Here is a 23,993-nt window from a genome sequence, read left to right as displayed (position 1 = left end):
CAGATTTTGGAAGGTCTCCTTGTATGAGCAACTTTGTAAGCGGTATCTATGCCCTGTTGAAGTGAATGTATGTCAGAGAAGCCTTAAACTAATACTCAAGTTCAGCCAATATGCATTTGTTCCCATAGAATTCAAAAGACAAAACTCCTATTGACTAAGAAATCCACTTATTATCTAAAAGTTTGTATTTATGATCTGTTTCAAGGGAGCTCCTCCCTTCTTTTCTCCTATTCTTTCTTACCTTTTTAGTAACTTCTTTTCGTATTTCGCACAATGAGGGAAGAATTAATTCTATGCCTCCCTGGTGATGAGTGGTACTTCTCATCCTCTTGCAAATGGAAACAGCAACAAGTTCACCTGCTAATATTTACTCCTGATGTGTGTCATCCTCCTGTCAGTTTATTCTCAATAAGAAGGTAGTGAACAAAATGATTATGTTGTTCCTTTAGACATTTATTTATGAATCAAACACTTCTAGACACTTAAAATTAAGGTTTTTTGTTTGCTTCCCTTTGAGAAAGGTCATTCTAGATCACTGAAGTGAGGTACTGCAAAGGCAGGGTTAAAGTAGAACGACTACTTAGGGGTAGAAAAATATGTCCACACAAATGACATTACTATTGAACTATTTTACTGCAGTCACATACATAGCTATTCTACACTGACCATTCTCAAATATTCATGCGATCAAATTTTATTGGCATCAACAGTTACGGAAGGTGAAGTGCAGAGTCGCATGCAGGAGCATCCATAAAAGCAACATCTTAGAACCACATGTGGGAGAGTTCACACAAAGTCTGCCACAGTCGTCTGATAGAATAAAATCCACGAGGCTTAATTTGTTCCATTAACTTTGATGAAACAGTATCACAGTCTGTTTACTACGTTTACAGGAACAGGAAGAGATCACATTTTCCAGATGTAGCTCTTCAAATCTATAAATTATCATCAAGGTTTGCCATGTGCATTATTCAGAGCTGCACACATTCCGCTCCTGTCTCATTGATCAAGTCAGTCTTTGGACTGTAAGAAAAAAAAATGACCAATAATGGATTTGCAAGGTTTTTTGCTTTACAATTCACTAGGAACAAGAAACAGTTGTTGACGTGTACACAATTTTATTTTAAGGACACTGCAATCACAATGACAGAAATGGAACCATTATTTTAATACTGTAAAGCTTTCCTCCAGAAACTGACTTGCACACAGTTAGATCTGAAAGCAATATAAACAATATCTTGAGGGAAAACACAGTAAACCTTAAATATATTAACTTCAAACTTTATGTGCTTATCTCCTCTTTTTGGTAGCTGGTGGCAGTTAAAGCTCTTCAAAGTCATGGCCACTTGAATTCATCGCTTCAGGGTGCATGACCCTTCCCATGAACAACACAGTCCCTGGCGGAAAAGCAGGAAGGAAAAGTCAGAACAGAAAGGAAAAGTTGAGGTTATAAGATGAAAAATACCAATAAGAAGTTCTAGAGCATGTGGTGCACAATTTTTACAGGAATGTATGTCTCAGAGCACCTGGTAGCCATGAAAGGCAGGGGATCAACAGCCCTAGAGAAAAGAATCTCTCTGTATTCAGAATGGATACAGCACAGAGTACAGTGAAATCCTCTGCATTTCAGTGCCATTCTGCTTATTTTGAAGGTTCAATCAAAAACACACCAGAAATCTACACAAAAGTTCACTTTCACCTCAGTGGTTCTGATGCAGGCCCGTGAAGGCCACAGTGGTCATGACACAGGACTGGTTCCTAAGCTGGGGGGCTCCAAAGGCGACAGCCAATCTTAACTGGACCATCGACACCTCAGAGTCACCTTCCTGATCACTTCTGACATGTCTGAGCTGCCGGACAACGTTCCTCAGAGAATTAAACATGAGTCTCAGAAGCAGCCACACCAATCAGTTAATGATTATTAATAGATACCTTGAGTTCACAGATCTACTCCATATCAGAGGATGCACCCCACGAGCAAGAATTCTCTCCATGAATACTGCTCCCCTACGCTATTTCAGCACCATCGACACCTCTCCCATTTGGTACGTACGCAGCAACCAATCAGGAGCGCTTAGGGTACTTTTGAGAATAAGGGTACCCATCACAGATTTCTTTTCAAAATATTTCTACCCTTAGATTTCTAGATTAGTAATGAGCTTTTGGACTTTAACTAGAGTTGTTAGCAACTCCTCTTTCTACATGCCAAACCAAGGCCTATGCAACGTTAAGAACAGTCCCAAGACTGCCAAAGCTCTACTATGTTTTGACTTAAACTTTTATTTTGGGGGGGATTCTTGTATATTGAGTATGGAAATGGACAGATACGCTCCTGCCTAATTGTCTACAAGAGCAAGGATACTCAACTTAGTTTTGGTCAAAAAGAAACCCCAGGAGTTGGTATTGTGCCTTGCACACAAGTAGGTAGGGTCCTACCTGGCCAGACTGTGAGCATTACTGCAATTTAATAAATATTGATATATACAATGGGGGTCTCAAATACACAAAAAACCCCCATCAAACTGAACCTACCAGAGTTTGCTTCTAGAACATGCAAGATACCTCAATACACAGACCCACATTAGTCTGTGTGCATCGTAATGTTTTGCCACCCGGTCACATCCACATCATTAAGACAAATTACAAATATGAAACTAAGGAATTGCTTAATCATTGCCCATTTTGCTAGTGAGTGCTGTTCTCATCCCTTGTCTGCCACAGAACACTTCAAGAGCACAACGGAATTACTCATAGCCGTAATATCTGTCCATTATGCAAATCATTTGGTACGGGGAACATATCTCACTGGTCTTAGTACAGCCAAGCTCTTACAGAATACAATCATTATGGATATTCAGGGCAGTAACACTGTGTTCTCTGAAGAACACAGTGAATTTTTCTTCCCTGGGGTTTTTAATCACATAATTGTGCATATTTTCCAGGATTATGTCAGATTTTGGTGTCTTACTTGGAGTAACATTAAGGGGACAAAGAAAAGGTCAGTCTTTTGATATTAGATATTTCAAGACAAATTAAAGAAAATTCATAATACAAGGCCAGTTCATCACTCAAAATGTGCGATTTTCTTTTGTATACTTGATGATGTACTGTGAAAAATGTGGAAGAGTCTGCAATATTCTCACCTGTTTTTCTGTTTCGGACCAAAAAGAAAAAGGGATGATCAACTATAACCTGGGGATACAGCACTGCCATTCTGCTAATGGCAATCATTCCTAGGGGAAAAAGAACACAGGCAACTTGTTAAATATCATTGCACATTCTCCTGCTCTTCATGAGAAGCCTCTTGGGAAGCTCATGAGCAGACACTCAAGTGCCCCTCAGAACTAAGTGTCACCAAGAAATGAAAGAGACCTACAGAGTAATTGCACACCTATTTATGCTTTAAGCATGATTAACAAGGGGGAGTGGCACAATTTCCCAGGTTGAGTGAGTGGCTTACAAATTCTAAGACCCAGAACTTGAAGAGGAGTTATGACTCCCACTCACTCGTAAAAAGAAAATGCGTTATGTCAGACAGCACTGCTGACCTGTTTTAAACAGCTCCGAGCCCGCAGTTGATAGCAAAAGATAACCCTTAATAACTATGGGATATGCGACAACTAAATGTGCTGATCTTGCAGCTTTTAGCTTGAGTCTTTAAATAATGCAGAGGCTGGAAAGTAAAATTAACTGGGAATCGGGCAGAATTTGACCCTTTGTTATTTTTAGTTGAAGATGTGTAGATTTCTCCAGGACATTATTATTTCCCAGTGTTTCATTTACTTTTACACTTTCACTGCACTGTTAATAACGATTCATGCATGTCAGTAATCTCTGTCCATTTAAAGTAACAATTCAACCCAGTTACTAATATTTGTGACCAGGGAAGTCATTCTTCCTTTCCTCAAAGGCTGGTACAAGCAGAGGCAATTAGAAATCACTTCATGATACATATTGGCAACTAATGCACTTTATTTTCAGGAAAAGCATGTGATAACCTGGTAAACCAACCACCTGGTCCCTAAGCATTAATAGGGGCCAGCTGCATGTTTCCATTAGCACTTCCCATCTTTCACCTCTGTCTACAAGCTTATTAAGATGCAATTGTTACAACGCTCTGTTCCTTCTAAATACTCTGGATCAAATGCCTTTGACCATCTATCTCAATTAGCAGATAAAAAAAAAAATCACAAATGCTCAGGTTCCATAACAAAAACACAAATTGCAGCCTGCACCCTCCTGACAATCAGAAGCAAAACAGGTTTTCCACAGGATGCTCAAAATTCTTTGTGAAATACACCATGTTAACCAAATACTAACGCTTTCAATCTCCAAAATTCTCTTCTGAGAAGCGGTATACCTGCTACACTACATCTTCAGACTACCTGCTATTTAGCTTTCTAGCTGCACAGCAAGTCAGTTTTAAAAAATTAATTAACACAGAATTAACCAGACATTTGATTGGGTTCTGCTTTTCAGTCAGATACCTGAGGCAGCAGCAGCTTCTGATCCTTCCTCATTAACTTCTAGAAATGCCTTGTGAAATGCCTTTGCAAGGTAAAGTTCTTTGTTATCTGGAAAGAAAAAGGAAACATATTTCAAGTGGCTCAACAGTAAGATTGAAGTATTTAAAAACACCAAAGCAAACACTGTCAAAGCCCCCAACACTATTATCTACCTTCTGTACCAAGCAGGGAAGGATGGGAGCTCTGTGCACAGGACTTGCATTAAAACACCTTCTGCCAGTACCTTTAATAGCACCATTTACCCCAATTAAACTTGTAGTGCTCTCTTACACAATGGATATTGAAATAGCGTGGTACTGCCTAGAGCACCAGTACACCAGAGTAAAGCACAATCCTTGAATAAGATTTTTAAATGCAACTATCAAGAAAAGACAATTATGACATTATATGGCAAATATTCTATTTCTGTATTATGTGCAATATAGACTTCCTCTGGGAAAATCAGGTATTTTCTTTCTTCTTGTCATTATATTTACAATAAGCTGGAGATAAATGTTCATTGCAAAACCACCAGGAAACTAGTTTTTTTTTCTTGTTTGTTTGCCATCCTTCCTTGTCAGTATTTTAATTTCAGTCCAGTCCTACTCCTGCTTAAGCCAGTGGATGTTTCATTACTTTTCTTCAGCGGCTAAATAATCAGACCTATTGGAATACTCAGCACCTTGCAGGAAGTAATACATAATCTGTAAGTTTCATCAGTAAGACATAATAAAGATCAGATACACATTTATTGTACTTGCATAAAATCCACAGTAATGAGCACAACTGGCAGTTAAGCAGGGAATAAAAGCTTTCTTGACAGCCATAAAAATCTCATCTAAGCACTCCAAGTGAGACAGCTGTAGCATTTTGCATTTCTGAGCCTTCAATGAAAGTCCAACACCAAAACTCTAGCTGAAGGCTGACTAAGGAGGGAAAGGCTGGGGCTGTTCATCTCATTGTTACCTGTTTATTTGGGCTGTCACGACAGCCGCTAGTTCTAATACTAACGCAATGTCTCTCCCCAGCAGATCATTCCTGCTACGTACACTCAGAACTGGCCTAAACCTCCTAGTTCAGCTGCTGAACTGGAATCTCACCAACAACAGCCCCAAATCGTTCCCCCTTTGGGATTCCGTGGAGTAAAACATATTCTAGATTTACAGCGTTTGAGCTCTACCAAAGAAAACAAGAATTTTGCAGTCTTTATAGAAAAATGCTGGTTTGGAGCCCCTTACCTTAAAACCAAGTAAATTACACAGAATCACAGAATGTTAGGGATTGGAAGGGACCTCGAAAGATCATCTAGTCCAATCCCCCTTTTTATGTTTAATAGCAAAGAAATGCCCACATAGCCTAATCACATATTTCAATCACTTAAAGGAAAATATTATTTTAGTTTTTTATTACAGCCTTAAGCCTAATCTGTGACCTGCAACATTAACTTCAATACTCTCTATTTTCATCCTGAATGCTTTATTTGGCACAGTGTGGTGGTGCTTATGGCACTCAGAGATGTATTTCTGGTCAGAACACTTAGCACCTTAGAAGACTGGTCTCCATCTGATGACTTTATAGACCCTAATTCAAACAGCATGTGTATTTACCATCAGGTATAATAGTAGGCCTACTTGTAAATGTATTCAGGATCTGAACATTAAAAAAAAAGGCAATATTTTGTTAAGTTGACAGGAATATGAGAAGTGCCACTGCAGATAAGACCAGTAAGTCCAATTAGTCTGGCATATTCCTCCAGTTGTTGCTTCAGAACAAGATACAAGAAGCCTTACAGATGAAAACTACAGCATAAGAGAAATATTCTCTCACTTGTACCTTAAACAAACCCTCTAATCCACATAACACCTTTATTCAATGTAGTATAGATAGTTTTGATTGCTCTGAAGCCATCTTTTTTTTTAATCCTACCAATCTCACGACCTCCAAGAACACCCAGCAAAGATCCCTGTGGTTAAGTCTTCCATAAGACAAGTGCTTTCTATTTGTTTTCAATTTGTTGCTTTTCACTTCATTGGGTATCCTTGTCCTTGGATATTGAAAAGAGCAATTCTGCATCCCAATTTACTTCCTCTAGACTCTTCTCTTTATATTCCATTATCATACCTCTCTTATTCATCTCTCCCTAAGTTAATACATCTATTTTCCTATGGATGCATACTAGTGTTCAGGCATTCTTATCTTTGCTCTCTTTTGCGATTGTCAAACCACTGACTGCAGTACATCACTATCATACACATCTTGCCATTATTACACATGTTGCCTTTACAGCTTTCACTGTGGCTAAGATGGGGCTTACCTGCATATCCATTATCAGGTCATTTTTCTCTAGTGGCTTATTTGAATCTGGATTTTTGTAAGAACCAACACCATTTCATTGTTAGCATCTCAGAAAACTCCCGTAGAGGTTTAGTATCAAAGCTGAAGCTTTCTGCAGGATGCTGGCCGAGATACCCATTAATGTGTGGGAGTAATTTGAGACTTACTTCTAATGTTCATGACTCCGTTAGCATCACATTTCGTTTGTCATTACACTCCATATGCTTGCAAACTCCTACTCAGAGCTGCCAACTGGTTGCTCCGCAAATCTTATTTTAAAAAAGCATGTAGGTTTATTAGCTTTTCTAGCTTAGGTTGTCCCAGAAAAATTATACGTACCTCAGTCAAGACTTTGAAGAATGATTTACAGGACTGGTGCTCTTTTAACTACTTTATATTGTAAAAGTAAGTCATTAAGATTACTTCTCTGCTTACTGAAATGCAGGTCACCTTGAGGATAAAAGCAGTTGCCATTTAAGGTATTATACAACAGTAAGAAATATTATAATCATTTGAAAGGGAAGGGGAATTTTAGTATTGAAATCAGTTCAAGAATAAGTCCTAAGTGGTGTGTTAAAATACTCAAGTAACAAGTTGATGTGCTGTGTAAATGATAAAAATCTCAAATACCAGAAGTTGTTTCAAGATTATTCTGAACACCTGATGGAATCAGAGATGCAAGTCAAACCTGTCAAAGTCTTTTGCTGAGAGTCAGAATACACACAACTTGACAGCCAAATAGTAATGCCCTCCTAATTACCTGCCTTAATGGACAACGAATTTAATTTCTGCAAGGGCATACCATTGAAAAAGTGCATCTGGATTAATACTTTCTCTTTGGTTGCACACAATCCAGCCATCCCAGGAGGTGAAGCTGACTTGTCTACTTTCCATTTTTGAGATTGGGTGCAAAAAGCAGAAATTCTAAATATTAAAAAATAAGTCTGTAATCCTGCAATTTGATTTATATCCACTAAACCCACCTAGAATTCCACTGAACTCAGCAATCTGTGCCTGGATCTGATTACAGGCTTAGGGCTACTGCTGAAATTGCAGAAGGCTTTCCTTGACAATCATCCAAAAGCAAGAGCAACAGGGGAGGAGGAGGAGGAGGAGAGTATTTTTAAGAGGAACAGAATTTCTCAGAAATCTCCTGCAATTTCTCTGATGATTTGTATCTTCCTAAATTAAAAGTGCCAAATTTCCCAGAGGGCTGACGTGTAAACTTTGGGCTTCAGTTTCTCTGTTACCTGACATACTATTCAGGTATTTGCAAAAGCAAGCTTTCAACATTTTTCTTCACGCTTTTGTTTCCTCCTTCCCCCTCTATTTTACACTGTGAAAATTAGAAATAGGAAACATATTCTGTATTTTAATTACTTAAAATTTCATCTCCCTAGCAGCAACAGCAGGGTTTGCATTAAAGATGTTATTTCAAATACATTTTCCTATTCTTAACTTATCAATGGCCTTTTCATCACCTGGTGGCACGTGCCCTTTTAAGTGAAAAAATAATGTTACAGTAAAACTCATTAATTCTCTCTGTGCTCTGCTCTACATTACTTAAATTAATCTTTAAATGGCAGAGGAGTTAATTCAGTCATGCAAAACACGGTATTTTTGATTTTGTACAGTACAATTGCCAAATATCTAAAACTTTAAACAAGTCATTAGTCACATGGATTAAAACGCGAGCACATTCCAATCTTCCTGCTACCCTCTCAACTACAGAATTAGTCCCAGATATATAGGTGAGTTTTCCATGCAATTAAATAAGAGCCAAACACTGTCTTTGTGGTTCAATCTCCGCTGTGTATCTTCCATTCTCCTTAGTACTTTTCATCAAGCAAATATTTTTATTTATATATATATATATATGGAACAGAAATAATTGGAAAGCTTATTTTGGGGCAGCAGAGAAACTGAGAGCATTTTTCTTTAGAAAAGTTGTATTTTTTTAAAGAAGGCTTTGTCATTTATTCAAATTCTTTGCCCACTAGTTAACTTCGGCTTTACCCACAATTTCACTGGAAAAGTGAAAGCAACAAAACAATGGATTAAGCTACGTGACACATTATAAGCAACATTTCCAACTTAGCAACAGTGAAAAGGAGATGGAAATTGCAAACATTTCTGCTGTGAATTTTAGGAGAAGTTCACCTTCATTGTCACTGTTTCAAACAAGCCACACAGGTGCGATTGCTTCTAGAGACAATTAACAACAGTTATTTCCCACCAGCAAAGGATCTGTCTGGCTGATTAGGCAGTAACCCACAGAGCAGAAATGCACCCAGGGAGCAGTAAATAACCATAAATTACAAGAACAACGACAGCAATCTCACACTGACACGTGCTTTAGATAGACAGCAACCGGGTTTGCCAAAACTCAGCTCTAGACAGACACACTGCTTGTGCGGCTACTTTTGTCACACAAAAATGCAACAGAACTTCTCAGGCAAAGACAGAATCACAGAACGGAACCATAGAATCGTTTCAGTCGGAAGAGACCCTCAGGATCACCGAGTCCAACCATAACTAACTCTAGCACTAAACCATGTCCCTAAGAACCTTATCTAAATGCCTTTTAAACGCCTCCAGGGACGGTGACTCCACCACTGCCCTGGGCAGCCTGTTCCAATGCCTGACAACCCTTTCCATAAAGAATTTTTTCCTAACATCCAACTTAAACCTCCTCTGGTGCAACCTGAGGCCATTTCCTCTTGTCCTATCACTTGTTACTTGGGAACAGAGACCAACCCCCTCCATGCTACATGATGACTCAACTACCTTTTGTGCTGCTTCACAATACCTTTTAGAAGGTATTAAACCCATGACTATCTCATTTCCACCTGAATTTCTAAATGTGTTGGGTATCTCAACTTCTGAAAACAAAGTGTTGACAACATATTGAAATAGGCAAGCAGCATATGTGACTAAATTGCTTTTATCTCGGAACTCTTTCTTCCCTGCGCTCTTCTATCCAGTAGGTATCTGGGGAGATGACTAATTGTACAACAGCTTAATGCTCTTAGCGCTGTGAACAAACAGCCTCTGGAGATAAAAGATGCCAACGACCCCCCCGTCGGGCGCATCTCATTTGCCATTGAGGCACTGAAGCCATATATTGCTCTAAAGTGGATTTGCCTCTTGCATAGTGTTACATTTTCTCCATGTTTCTAGTGAGATTCAGTTCTGAAATGCTTTCCCAGGTCAAAAATCCCCCATGGCGCACACACCCCCCCGATAGATTTCTCCCCTGCCCCAAGTGCTCCTACAATGACCACACTGCCACATTACACAGAATCCCAATGGGTCAAAAAATTGCAAGCAGGTATTGGTGTGTTTTTTCTTTCTTCTCTCCATAAAACCACTTTGAGGAGCTTATCAGTTATCTTTAGGTGATTTTAGTGCTTCCCCAATATAGCTCAAGAGACAACATGAGAAGCTCTTACCAGACATGGCAGTGAGGTCGGCGCTGCTGCTGAAAAGCTCCGTAATTCCGAGACCTCTCCAGACATCTTTGAGATCAATTTCCTGTTCTACTGTGAACCTGGGGAACAGAAAATTACAAAAATCTCAGATGTAAGCAGTACTTAGCATTAATAGAAGGTCAAAATGTCTGGGTAATGACAAATGAAACACCGAGGTAAGTAATGTAAAGTAGATTTGGTACTAGTAGTATAATATAGCGACACCTTCTACAAAAGTGCTTACAAACAAATTATTCTCACAGCTGGATTTTTTTCTCTAACGCAGAAGCAATCAAAGAGATGCTAATGGTACGTTACAGTCCCTGACCATAAAACCTCAGTGAAAAATTACGCAGCGGCTAATGTAAATGCTTACTTTTCATAAAAAAAGGTTTACTGTAAAAACTGAATTTAATTGAACACATACTAGAATAGAATATCAAATAAGGCCAAGAACAGCACTAACTTCATAGGCAGTTGTTGACAAAGGAGTAGGAAAGTAAGGAAGATATTCTATTTTTATTTAGACAGCAGAAGCAAAGCCCAGCAATTATGAACACGAATATAAAGCAATTCTGACTCAGCTTCTAATTACTCCAGTGGCAAAACTTTAATTGGGTTTGCTTATGAGTAAAGAACAGGGAAAACAAATAGTTGTTAGCGCAAATGCACATGTGAGTATAACCCGGCAGGATTTCAGGGATAGATTGCAAAGCCACGTTCAAGGCTGCGTTACTGTGCTGGAATGACAAATTGAGATTAATCCTGAGGGCACGATTTTGGACAAAAGCTTGTTCCATTTACAAAGACTTCTTTCCAAACATTTTACAAGTTATGCCTGGTGACAAAGTAAAAAAGACTTTATGTATGGAGAGAAACAGACTGGACAGCTGGAGAAATAGAAAAATATGTTTGAATAATAACAGGAATGGCAGCCCCAACCAGAAAATACCAGAAGTCTACAGATAAACACAAGAGATTAATTATAATTGTTTGTTATGCGTGAGTTATGGGTTCTCTGCAGAATGACCAAATTATCAGTGATTTAAATGATGCTGACGGTGACTGGTTATAACTGTACAATACTAAATATATAAGCTACAAGATGTTGTTCTGGTTTCTCCAGCAAACTATTCAGTCAGAAACAACTCTGCAGTCCTTATTGAAAGATCTTGCCTGTGCTAAAATCAAATACAACATGTTTCTGTGCAATTTCTTGTAAGGATTTTCTTTCAGGACAAAACCTCCTCAGCTACACAGAGGAACATGTTCTTTTCAAAAGAAAGTATGGGCCAGAACTCCCAGTAGGGAACTGAATGAAGAGCTGAGATGTGTGATACTTTGGCACATACAAGCCTTGGCAGCTTGGAAAAGAATAATCTGGGTATCAAAAGGTAACTGGTTAAGAGCCAAGTGGATCTTCCTCACAACATTTACACAGAATGTGAAAAGTCCATTACACAATCTACATTCATAATGAATGTAGAAATGCCATTAGAAGCCAAAAATCTCTGATGGAACAGATATTAGTCATTACCCAGAGAAGAATTTTATGCAAGTTAAAATAAGATCTGGAGATGATGCAGGATCGATAAATCACTGGTGGTACCACAAGTCCAGCTGAATTCCAGGATATGCCTGGAATAAAAACACAAGAACTCATTCTTCCAATTTTATTGTTCTGGCTGTTCTCAAAAGAATAAGAAGAGACCAGCAAAGACTTATGTACCAGAGGAAGGTTATGGTGTTCTGGCATGTTCTGCACCAGTCAGTATGGCAGTAATAATAATACTAATACTAATACTAAAAAAGCCATTATCTTAATGAATGAGATGTAGTTTCATCGACAAGATGACCTGAAAACAGCCTATGTAGGAAATGTAGGAAAGGAACTGTCCTCTTAAGGTTCTTCAAGAGGAATCCTCACTCACCTTCCTCTTGGAAAGCTGTGGACACTCACACTGGTCAAAACCTACAGGCAAGGAGCTCACAAAACCTTCTGCACAATTTTAGCTTTAAGCTGAGACACAAATCTGCAAGTTGCTCATTGATTCAAATCTCCCACTGGTTTACAGGCTCCAAAACTAGAGACTACCTTCACTACACACTTGTAACATAAGCCCAGATCTAGTCTTGAGACTTGAGTAAAAACCCTAATAAAGATGAATTAAGACTTGACCCCTGATGCCAGAGTTAACTAGAGTTAAACAGTACAAAGGTTCTGTCTGTGCATATTCAATAAATTCAGAAATATTTCCCTCGATATTAAAACTACACCATAACGTTTTGAAAAACACATGCTACTGTACCTACCTTACAAGCATGCAGAAAAGGCAATTTAATGTTCAAATGCTTCTTATAAAAAAATTCAGAATGGTGTATTTTCCCCTTTTTTGGCTTCTACTTCACCACATTTAGTATTAAATGTATCCAGCTTTCAAGATAATTGAACTATTAAATGGCAATGTCAAACTAGTAAAGATTATGATGGGGCACTAGGTAAGAAAAGTCTGAAGGAAAAGCAAAATTTGAGGCGACAAATTAAAAAAATACAAAACTGCAAAAAGCATTTTTCCCAACTGCAGAGAATCACTCTAAGATATAAATGGAAATCATGTGGGTTTAAGTCTCTGGACCACTAGACAGAAAACATTCTTATCTGCTCAGCGATGAATTGTGACCCAGAAAGGAAGCACGACAAAAGATGCTCTGCATAGTAATCATGGAAGAGGTTTGGGAGATGTTTTTGGGAAATATATATATATATATATATACACACACACACACCCCCCACAACCACCCTCACAGAAAACCACAAAGACCCAGAAGAATATGCACCTGAAAAAAAGAAAATGCAAACCTCTGGCAAGGCAAATGCTGAACATCATGGATGAGTGAAGGTCTCTACAATATCTGTAAGAGTTCTTGCTTTTTATGACAAAGTAGAAGGAAAATATCACATCAGCTGTATAAATATCAAACTATCCGTTCATGAAAATAAAACTAATTACTTCCCTTCCCCCTTTAGTTTTGCCATAGAGTAAAAACCCACTCTGAACCACTACTCAAAATAGCATCTCACCTCCTTTCCCACATGCTCTGAAGAGCAGCAAGAATTACAAATAAGCTATGATTAATAATATTTCAGCTGACATCAGAACTAACCTCTTTTGAAAAATAATAAGGCTGCTTTAGACTTTGAAATATAATTTCAGGCTATGCAAACCGATCTAAACACGCAGTACGAGTTATTCTGCAGTCATATTTAGATTACTTTGTGTTCCGTATAGTCAGTGATATGGGTATTCACAATCAAAGAAGACAAGCTGGAGCATAGAAGAGACGTTCAATCTCTTTTCCCAAGTCAAGCATTTGCTTTTACCTCCAGACTTGGGAAATGCCCAGTTCTACAATCCTAACCCTGACTATTCACAGTGTTTGTCACATAGAATGAACCTAATGGTCATATTCCGTCCCCCCACTCCAATCTTTTAGGTTCTTTTTCTACTAAAAATACTATGAAAATCAATTTCAATACTTCAGTATCAGAACCCATGGAATAGTTGCAAGCAGGAACATTAAAAACCACAAAGGGAAGCCTGAGAAATCTCGGATGCTGAAGAAAAGACGATGTATTTCCATCACAGGATCAGAACAGAAAGAAACGCTCCTGTACTTGAACAGTTCTAGAGGGTTCACCAACACAAATGTCCATGGATAAAGCTTCTACAGACCTCCTTAAAGCACCGAGCAGAAAAATACCAATAATGGGTAGTGATTCTGCCTGTCAACTGTTGGTTAAAGTCAAGAACTGAAGATGTGAGTCAGCTCTATATTTATTTTTGCAATGTTTATCTGTAAAGTCTCTCTACTTCCTACAAATGAAATGCAGTTCAAATAGCGGAGCAAAAAATATTTCCCTTGATTTCCAGCACTTTTCCCACATGAAATGAAGAACTGAATGAGATGCCTAAGAAACAGGATTAGATTGAGAAACTAACATTTCTCTGGAGAGTTTAGCAGCGACTGACAACATTTTAATGAAATTTAAACTTGCACAAGCATTAGATTAAAATGATGCATTTAAATCAGTCTCCTTAGTTATGTATCTGAACCTTTAGGTTTTGGATAGAGCATTAACCTCAACATACCATATCAGGCCATCTTTCTCCTATTTTACAGGCTTCCAAAGAGATACCTTCATCTGGTGTGATGCTGTGCGACCCTTCTGAAAAGCTGCATTTTTCCTGAGGTCCTTAGATCCTCAGGATGCACAGAACCACGAAGGATTCGGGTGCTCTCTTTAGTTACACAACACAAGTGATTTACGGGCTAGTGTGACTCATCCCAAAGGCTATCATTTCCAAAATTACTCAGTGTTCTGAATGAGCAAAAGCAAGAAATTCCAGGGTTTCAGATTGGTTCTAATACATTACATTCTGCAGGATATTAAGCAAAGAAATGGGTCCATTGCTTGAAATCAACAATATTCTTGGTTGGAGTAGAGGCCCTCGGGATCTCAGTCACTATTTTAACCAAGAAGCCCAGAATACAAAGCTGCCAGCTGATATCAATTCCAACATTTCGGCTGGAATTTCAGCCAGGTTGTTCTCAGGTGCTAGAACTAGCTTGTATGATTTAACAGCCTGAAAACAAACAAGCAAAACACCATTAACAGCTAAAACCAAACAAAAACCCCACAGAGCTGCCCAGAGTAGGTGATGCACGGCAGGTTGTGGGCCTTTCTCTAGCAAAGTCCAGGGCTGAATATGGGCTGCAGAACTTGGCTGAGCGTGTATGTCAGTGGCACAGTTTGATGCCTCTTCCATGGCTGTGTCTCAAGAACAATCAGCACTGGCCTGTTCGTCATGAAAAGAGGACTCAAGAAAACATGTTAAAAAAGAAGAGAGGATGTCTGCTTTGTAGTTGTTGTGGGTTTTGGTTGGCTGGGTTTGTTTGGTTTAGTTTCTTTCCCTTGAGAGAGAAAACCTTCAGCAAAAGAAACTTAACACACTGTCTAAGGCATTTTAAAGATATTTTCAATGTACAAAAAAAGCGAGAAGGTTAATACATATAACCACGTATAGTGGAGCAATCCTTAATAGATCTCCAGACTCTAGCACTGTTATTAGGTACTAGTTCCTCCCATGCTCTTCAAATAATTTATGTAAAAGAGGCAGCTTTGCAAATTAGATCCATGGTCTGTTTCACTCCTATGCAAAAAGTGGATTAAAATGTTGATCACTTTAGTCTGGGTTAAGCTGGAAACAATGATTTGAAAATGAAAATGAGAAAGTATAATTTAACGATTCTGTACAAATCTCTCCTTTGCTATTAAGAGGAATAATACACAATTTCATTTGCACACAGATAATGCAGAGAGAAATTGGAAAGTTGTGATTAACTCTGCTTTGGCTACTCATTCAGGTCCTATTACAAATGTGTAAGTTTAAAAAATGTTCACTTTATAATTGGATAGCATCTTTCAGGATATAAAAATTTAATTTTATTCCACTGCTGCTTTCAATTTCTCAGTGGACGGAGCCTGCAGGCCACATTTCATAACATGCCTTTCTGAGTCAGAGCATAAAATATTTATGAAGTGTTTATTTAGAGCATTGATAAAATCCTGCAGATCACCTCTGAATCCTTAATGGAAATCTAACACCTTGGGAGCAGCCAATTAATCCGTGGAATTTCTGTAAGGAAACTGCAGTATTACTGTATGGAATTTCAAGTTCATGGTCATAATCTTTTATAATCTGAAAATACTGCAAGTAATCAGCACCTGGTTGTACCTGTATTTACAAACATAGCCTTGATTCACAAATGTTTACCAAGTTCTTTGAGGTTCTTAGATAAGAGCAACAGGCATGACAACTAGCCCGAGGATGGAATAAATAAGAACATTATATGATCACGCAAAACCTACGCCTCAAACTCATGTCTGAGAACCTGGCAACAGAGAATCTGGGAGTCTCTGCTTTTGAGTAAAAAGCAAACAAAACCCCAAACTACCTCTATAATCTTTGTTCGACTCATAAACACAATTAATATGTTTTCAATGCCATTCATGTGTTTAATTTAGACACCTACGTGTCAAATTTGGAAGGCAGTTTTCACAGATTCTCTGGATAATCAATGGAGAGAGATTTTCCTTGTGCATTTTGCACTCTAGAAATACTTGGAGGAAAATACTTAAAAGGAAATACTTAAAAGGAAAGCTTAAGGGATGGAAGACTCCTCATATTTTACTTCTCAGGAACATCTAGGTAAGGTTTGCACAAGCCTGCAGGAGAAACAGCCCCTTCCCTGCATCTCAGTGGACTGTTAATACTGAAGCCCTTGGGACTTGAAGCTCCAAGAGAAAAGCAAACAAACAAAGTCACAGGAGTAGTGTACAATAGCTTCAGTTTGTATACAGCCTGCAATGCAGCTCTTTGCTGCTCTCCCTGCTGCTTGAAAGGAAACACCACTTAAAGAAAGGAAATCTTACTATGGGGCAGTGAAAAATAACCCCAAAACGCTGTCTGAAAACAAACAACTATTTTAACGATTAAAATTATTCACTATAGTTTACTTTTCCTGTCCCTTCTGATCCCTAACATTCTGTGATTCTGTGTAGTAAGTAGAAGAGATACAGTCAAATTTGTGATGCATTGTTACACAAACACTTCCGTGAAATCCTTATGAATCACTTGAAGGACATAATGATTCAACTGTACATTATTAGTGACTTGTATCACACACACAGTATCACAGTTACTAAGTCAGGTGTAGGGCAAGCATGGAAAATATTTGAAGACAGATGAAACAGAATTCTAGGAAAAACAACTAAGTGGTATATGTGAGGAAATACACCACAGTGCACACAGAACTTATGTCTACAAATGAACTGACAGAAGTTTCATCTCTTCTGGTAGTAACGTCTCATTATTCTATTGCTCCTCTGAGGAAAAAGAAACCAGCACTTATTACAACTAAAAAAAAAAAAAGACAAAAGACACAAATTGACTGGAATTATCTCTCAACACTCAACCATTTTATCTACACAGACACACACCATTAGAACTTTTCAAATTAGCAGCACATAGAAATCTAATTAGGACCTAAATGAAACACTTTAGCTCTCGCTAATTCAGACTTGCAATATTTCTATGGTTCCCATCTAAATGGAACTTATCCATAACGAGTTCTGCAAATTCGACGAGCATCACGCAGGGTGGATATATTCCTGATGATGAAATTCTCCTTTCCGGAGCTTACGCATGAAAGGGATGCAAACGCAGTGCTCATCTGTTCCTCAAACAACCGTCATTCTGCACCGCACCCCCCGCGCTTTCCTGGCAAACCAACCATTCCGTGGGTGCTGCACAACTGCAGCCTTGATCAAGATGTTCAAGTTTTACCTACTCTGCCACTCCATCAATTTGAATGCGGCCTTACCCGTTCTATTGGCATGGGAGCCTATGCTCACCTGGGTAAATACACTTCCACTTTTTGCTTCTTGACAGAATTAGCCCACTCATTAATCAAGGAGGCTTTGACCAGTGGTTCCAGTGTGACCAGCGGAACTTCCTGTCTGGAAAGAACGATCATCATACTCATCTCATCTCCCTCGTATGGTATTTCCAGAACTTGATAGATACCGCCTGCTTCGTTGGAGCCATCACTGAACTCTCCTACAAAACAAAAACAACAATGAAAAAGGTTAGTAAAGTATTTTCTTTTGCCTTCACTGGAGATAAGGAAAAAACCAGAAGGCTAATATTAGGTAGTGTTTATCAAATACCAGAACTAAAAATGACCCTCTTTATTCTGTTCTGTATCAAATGTATATTGGTTTCTTCATCATAGAATTCAAGGTTCACATCTGCTTTCTTAAATAAAACAAAGCAGCTTATGCAATCACAGTGTTTATAGATAATCATACTTCTGAACCTATTACCCAACTTTGATTGCTTAGAGAGAAGTCCAGAAGTTGTTAAAGCTGCCAAGACTTTCATAGAAATAGGCAGAGGGGTTTTTTTATTCAGAAGAGATAATTTGTCAATAATGAGACTGTAGAACCCATTTAGACTTCAAGCTTCAGATAAAAACAATCATTAGTTCTGCTGTTCAAAAAAAACCCCTATTTTACCTTTCTAAGGATATTACAACAGTAAGAGCAAACATTATTTGTTTTAATACTTAGCAAAGCACAAGAACAATATTTTAGTGAGAAGCAGGACTAGCTCAAGCATTGTAAAGAGGTTTGATAAAATGGATAAACATTCTGAAATCCATCATATTGCACCAAACACATACCTAAGAACGTAATCAAGAAAGTCATTATACATGTTGCTATCTAGTTATAATACACAAGCACACACAAAAAGAGTTCCTTCATAGTTTAAAGTTGTAGGTGAAAAACAGACAATACAAATGAGTATTACTGCAACAAACCTATTAAGGGAAGACTTATCAGCTTTAAATTGCTAAAGCTCCAACTCACCATAGTAAAACTCTCCCTGTTGGTACATCATTGGAATCTGCACTTCACTTTCATCATCTTTAGTGAAAGAGAAAGTTCTTGTATTTTCAGGTCTGAACTGTGATTTCCAGTTGCCTTTAAAGTAGATTGCGTTGATGAGAGCCAAATGAGTTAGAGCACCAAAATCTCTTGAAGACACAAAATCTTTGATCATATCTAAGAGGAAAACCAACTGTCAGTCTGCATGTCAAATTGAGCGTTAAATCAAAACTTAAGACAGCTTGAAAAATGCAAGAAAATAAAAAGCCGTGCTACCATGTAATTTCCAATTCAGATGTTTGATTAAATCTCAAATTAAACTGCCAGTGTTTTGTAAACCTAAATCACAGTGTAGGTGCGTAAACCCTTCCATCAAGTACACACTAGTCAAGTGTTTCTGGATCAATACTTAAGCATAGCCCATAATGAAACTGAGCGGAAAAGGGGTCATGTAAGGAATGTTTACCCTGGTGCTACAATAAGAGTTCAGCACTATGGTCTTAAGTTCAGAACTTCTACAAACTTTGGTTCCAATCCAAAGAAGCACTTAAAAGGGTGCTTAATTTAAACTGTATAAGGGTACCCATTGGAAATTCACCTGGGCCAAGTCTGAAGGAACCATTCAGTTTCTAATCCTGAAAAAACTTCAGAGTAAGGACTAATAAAAACAAAGAAAAAACCCCACAACCAAAGAAAAACACACAACAAAACACACACAAAAAAAATGCACATAAATTTACAGCATTTGTTGCAGTGACATTAGCTCCTGAAAAGCAAAAGAGAAAAAAACCCCATCTAGCATCTGCTCTATTCACGGGAGGTACAGCAGCTGAGCATGGCAGCTGCTTTGCGCCTACTCCTCAATAAGTCATTTCCATCAGAAAACAGTCTGTTACCTGCTTTAGCTCATCTTAGACGGCTTGCTTTGCAGCAAAATCATTTCAAGTTTGTTAAATTTGGTGCTCTGACCAGATTTGTCACTATTCTTGAAGAATTACAGCCTCCTTCAGACAGCTCTCTTTCTTACTTCTATTTTTAACTGACATTGCACTGCAAACACATTCCTCAGTCTGATTATTATTTCTTAATCCACAGTTTAAAATACAAATTAATTCTGCTTTCTAGAGCATATGACATCGACTAACTGGTGAAAAATTTGTTTATCATATGGTAGCATTCCTTTTAGGTTACTGTTTGTACTTAGAAATGAGATGCGACTGATCCTGCCATCCTCACTCCCTGTGGTTAGGAAACAAAAAGGAAAAATTCAGAAGGAATACACTTCCAGTTTTTCCATTTTCACTTGGTACATCATATTCCCTTAAATTTCCAGCCTCATCTTGTTAATACACTAGTGTAACGTTAAGAATTTTTCCGGTTGGAGAAATCGTTGACAGTTATGTTTTCCGCTCCGAGCCTCCCATCACACCTAACGTGCTGGGATTGGAAACTTGCCCGCCTTGTGCCCCTTTCCTAATGAGAAAATGAGCCGCCTCCTCCGAGCTGGCAGGAGAGAATGAGATGCAGCAGTCAGAGACAGGGCTGAGGGACCAGTACTATCACAACCTACAGCTCAGAGACCTCAGCTCCTGCCAGGGCAATGGCCACCAGCTTGGGCAGCACATGTGGCAGGTGTTAAGCAGAAGAACTTGCTGTTCTTTCAAATAGAGCATTTTCTTATCCTTTCCCTTCTCTGAAAACACTCTGCAGTCTGCTGCATCACTTAAATCCCCTCTATTTCTGTAGCTTGAGACAAAGGGCAGAATTTATTATGAATACGATAGCTAGCATTTTCACTTGGGAAAAGACAGGTAATTTCCAAAATGGAATAAAAGCATTATAAGGTGGTTTTCCACTTTAGTGCGATGCATTACCATAAAGCGTTATGGATTCTTAAACGCTCAGACTACACGTTGATATGTTAATTCCATACAGAGGGTTTCCAACACCTTCATATTTACAACGGTACAAGCGATGTTGGAGCCGGACCCCTGGTGAACGACTCTTAAAACATCAACCTCCAGAGTGTGCTGGATGAACTAGAACAAGACTCTGCTTTGATCCCTACAACGGGGGACTAACTTCACTCCCATACCTTGAGGCTCTGCATGTATTGAGCAAATATCACATCTCTGGGATTCCACAAGCAAAGCAAGCACATCATGTGGATCTGAATATGCATATTCACATCTGTAACTTTGCGCTCACTCCCCTGCTGCAAATTTCTGTTGTGAAACTCTGTTGACAGTTTTCCTGAAATCAACGAGACTCTCAGCATGCCATCTAGTTTCCTCATTACAGGGCCAGATTCTGTGGCTCCAAATTAGCTTTTGTATTTGTTAGTATTCTGTTTCTCAGCACCTTGTAACTATGAGTTCCTCAGAGAACTAGTGATACTCCACACATCCAAAGCACAGGCCAATAACCCCTTCATAGGCAGTTTTTCTACAGTTAGCAATAGTACTTTAATTTTTGTAGTTTAATACAAAAATCTGGTTTAGAACACTTAAAATGCCTACCATTAAAGCATTCTCATTTGGCAAATGCTATGAGTACTTTAAGATAAGACACAGGAAAAAATATTTAGATACTATGATTAACAATAGCTAATATTACTTAAGACAGATTGTCCTTGCACAGGAAAAGAAATACAATTTCACAAAGAGCTGATACTGGGATTCTTTTCACATGAGGAGATACTTCAGTCTCACACAGAGTAGATAAAAGCCAAAGCAACATTTCAAAACCCCTGTACAACTTTGGAAACTGCAAGAGGAACATAAAAGAACCACGTGGACTTACTATTTGTATGATTCTCCACCCATTTATTGATGTGGGCAGCTACAGCTGCACTTTGGCTGAAATCTGTGTTCTCTACTTCAGCTTTAAAGTATTTTTTCACCAACTGCAGAAATTTGTCACTGATATGAAATCCATTCTGCACATAGAGCGCGTTAGCAATATTCAGAACATAATGACTTTCTTCAGTAGTTGCCATATCAGAAAGTTCCTTCAAGAAGGTAAACTCTTCACCTGAGGAAAGAAAAATACATTCAGTGTTTCAGAAAAGAAACTTATTCCTTTTTTTTTTTCCTGCTGGAAATTAAACACATCTTATTAAAAAAAGGGTTTTTTTAATAAACTTGTTTCTAAACCTAAACACACATTCAGATCTGAAAGAACAATCTACAAGGCAGAACATATTATTTAAAGCTTATTTATTCTGCTACCTATAATTAGTGTAATTAACAAGCCATTTGGATCCCATCACACACAAAGCTATCAATGGTAATCCTTTCAACACCAGAAGAGTAATTACAAAAAATTATTCTAAGTCACACTTTTGTGTCTTGCCATCACAAATGGCAAACCAGCATTTGTTACATCCTAAAAGGCAGTTGGTAGAGGAAAAATGAACTTCAAGTTTTGAAGTCAAGGACTTCCCCATAGATTTCTCTCAGCCAAAAAACAGGTTCAGAATTCCCCAGGATCCTGCATGGGGTAGAACAGGATCATGTGCTTGAATAATAAGGAATCCTGAGTAGGACTGAAGTAGGTATTTTTTTAAGATAGAAAGCTTGTACTGTTGCATTGGCTACCTGGAGCTGAAGTTTCTAATTCATTTTTAAAAACAACTTAAAAATTGAATGCAATGATACATTCCAAGCAGAAATCATTGGAGTATTTCACTGAATAGCCCTCACATGCAGGAACAGTGAATGGCTCGGGTCAAGTCAACTCCATAAGTTCTTCAATTATAGCTAGGGGATAATTTATCAACGTTTCAGAGACAAACTGCAGAACTGAATATGTGCTGTAGTCTCCACAGAGCATTATCCAGCATTGAATGCATTTCGAACACGGTATTCACAAATTCTTCCCCAAGATCCTTTTGCTGAAGACTTGAAGTCTAGTACATTATATAAGAAATATCGTACATGTTTCAAACCAATCACTTGGACATCAGAATTGATTGAAATTGCATCTTCAAAGTAATTTTTGCCATTTCCTCGTCCCTTTCATGTGCAGTCACATGCCAGTTGCTCGCACCCCACAGTGCAGCATTGATCCACACACGACTCAGCTCATCCCCTACCACAGGTGGGACTGGCTGGTAATATCATTCTCCGCAAAATCAATCAATCCTGTTTCTAAAAGGCTGATGGAAACACATGCTGAAACAGTCAAGATGATTATATTTCCTAAATTAGCTTGTATATCTGTATGTGACGTTATGCAATGCAGACAGACCATTTCGGATATAGAATCAGGGTAAAGAACCTACAGGTTCTACCTCCAAGAAGCAAAGAAGTTGTATTAAAGCAGGAGACTTTTGCAGTTAAACTACTAAGATTCTCATATTTTCTTATGAGGAATATCGCTAAACTACTACTTTCCTTTTCAGGTTTCATTATAACCTCTGAAGAGGATGTTTCTAAAAATCTTCTTGTAACTCTGGGGCAAAGGCATGTTAATTTTGCAGAAAGAATCCAAGATCAACAGTTAACTGCAATTGTTGAAGATTAAGGTGTCCAAGCCAGGACCGTACATTGGCATCTCCCAGCTTCTGCAGAATCCACCACCGCTTCAGCCACCTGGTTCATAACCCAGAGACATGCCCAGGCCGCTTTTGCTGTTGTTCAGGCATCACCACCTGTTTCTTTAAGACAAAAAGCTCCATAACACAACATGACTAAAAGGCCTTACCATTTTTTAAGCTGTCAAAACCCATGGAATGTCGAATTTCTTTCAGAGTGGTTCCGTGGGCTCCAAGCTCTACCATTCCCATGGCTAGTGCAATGCTCAGAGGAGAGAAGAGAATATTCTCATCTTCTCTTGTAGCTCGCAGCTGGTTGTAAACATTCACAGAAAGCTCAGCAATGGTTTCATCAGGAAGATTTGTCTTGACGGCTTTGCTTGGCAAAACAAGCAAAGACAACAGTCCAAGGAAATACATGTCTTGAGATTCTAGGATCTGCAAGATAAATTTTGGAGAAAATAATTTAACCTTGTTTAAGTAATAAGAGTCAACTCAAGAGAGGAAAAAAAAAGAATGTTAAACTTTTAGTTTCAAATCTGTGTGGAAAAAAAAAATAATTATGGATTTCAATACACAATTCAGTTGTTTGGAGGAGAAAGTAACACATACACTGTTCAAACTGAAGTAATTAT

At 38.4% G+C, this 23,993-nt stretch overlaps 1 protein-coding gene across 1 annotated transcript in view; it reads right to left on the bottom strand.

Moving 5' to 3' along the window:
• Positions 1-1,098: 1,098 nt before the first annotated feature.
• Positions 1,099-23,993, bottom strand: part of SERPINI1 (serpin family I member 1) — a 46,795-nt gene continuing 23,900 nt past the window's right edge. Inside the window, exons 2-9 of the mRNA XM_082055657.1 lie at positions 23,529-23,796; positions 21,624-21,854; positions 18,804-18,998; positions 17,787-17,991; positions 10,292-10,389; positions 4,488-4,574; positions 3,144-3,233; positions 1,099-1,397 (exon numbers count right to left, since the gene is read on the bottom strand). Of these exons, the coding sequence (XP_081911783.1) occupies positions 1,321-1,397; positions 3,144-3,233; positions 4,488-4,574; positions 10,292-10,389; positions 17,787-17,991; positions 18,804-18,998; positions 21,624-21,854; positions 23,529-23,778 (1,233 nt within the window). The 5' untranslated portion in view covers positions 23,779-23,796 and the 3' untranslated portion in view covers positions 1,099-1,320. The remainder of the gene's footprint in view (positions 1,398-3,143; positions 3,234-4,487; positions 4,575-10,291; positions 10,390-17,786; positions 17,992-18,803; positions 18,999-21,623; positions 21,855-23,528; positions 23,797-23,993) is intronic.

Source organism: Streptopelia decaocto, assembly GCF_964273445.1.
Source record: "Streptopelia decaocto genome assembly, chromosome: 6".
Lineage (NCBI taxonomy): Eukaryota > Metazoa > Chordata > Aves > Columbiformes > Columbidae > Streptopelia > Streptopelia decaocto.
The sequence above is the reverse complement of the archived record's forward strand: the minus strand, read 5'-3'. Positions and strand labels throughout refer to the sequence as shown.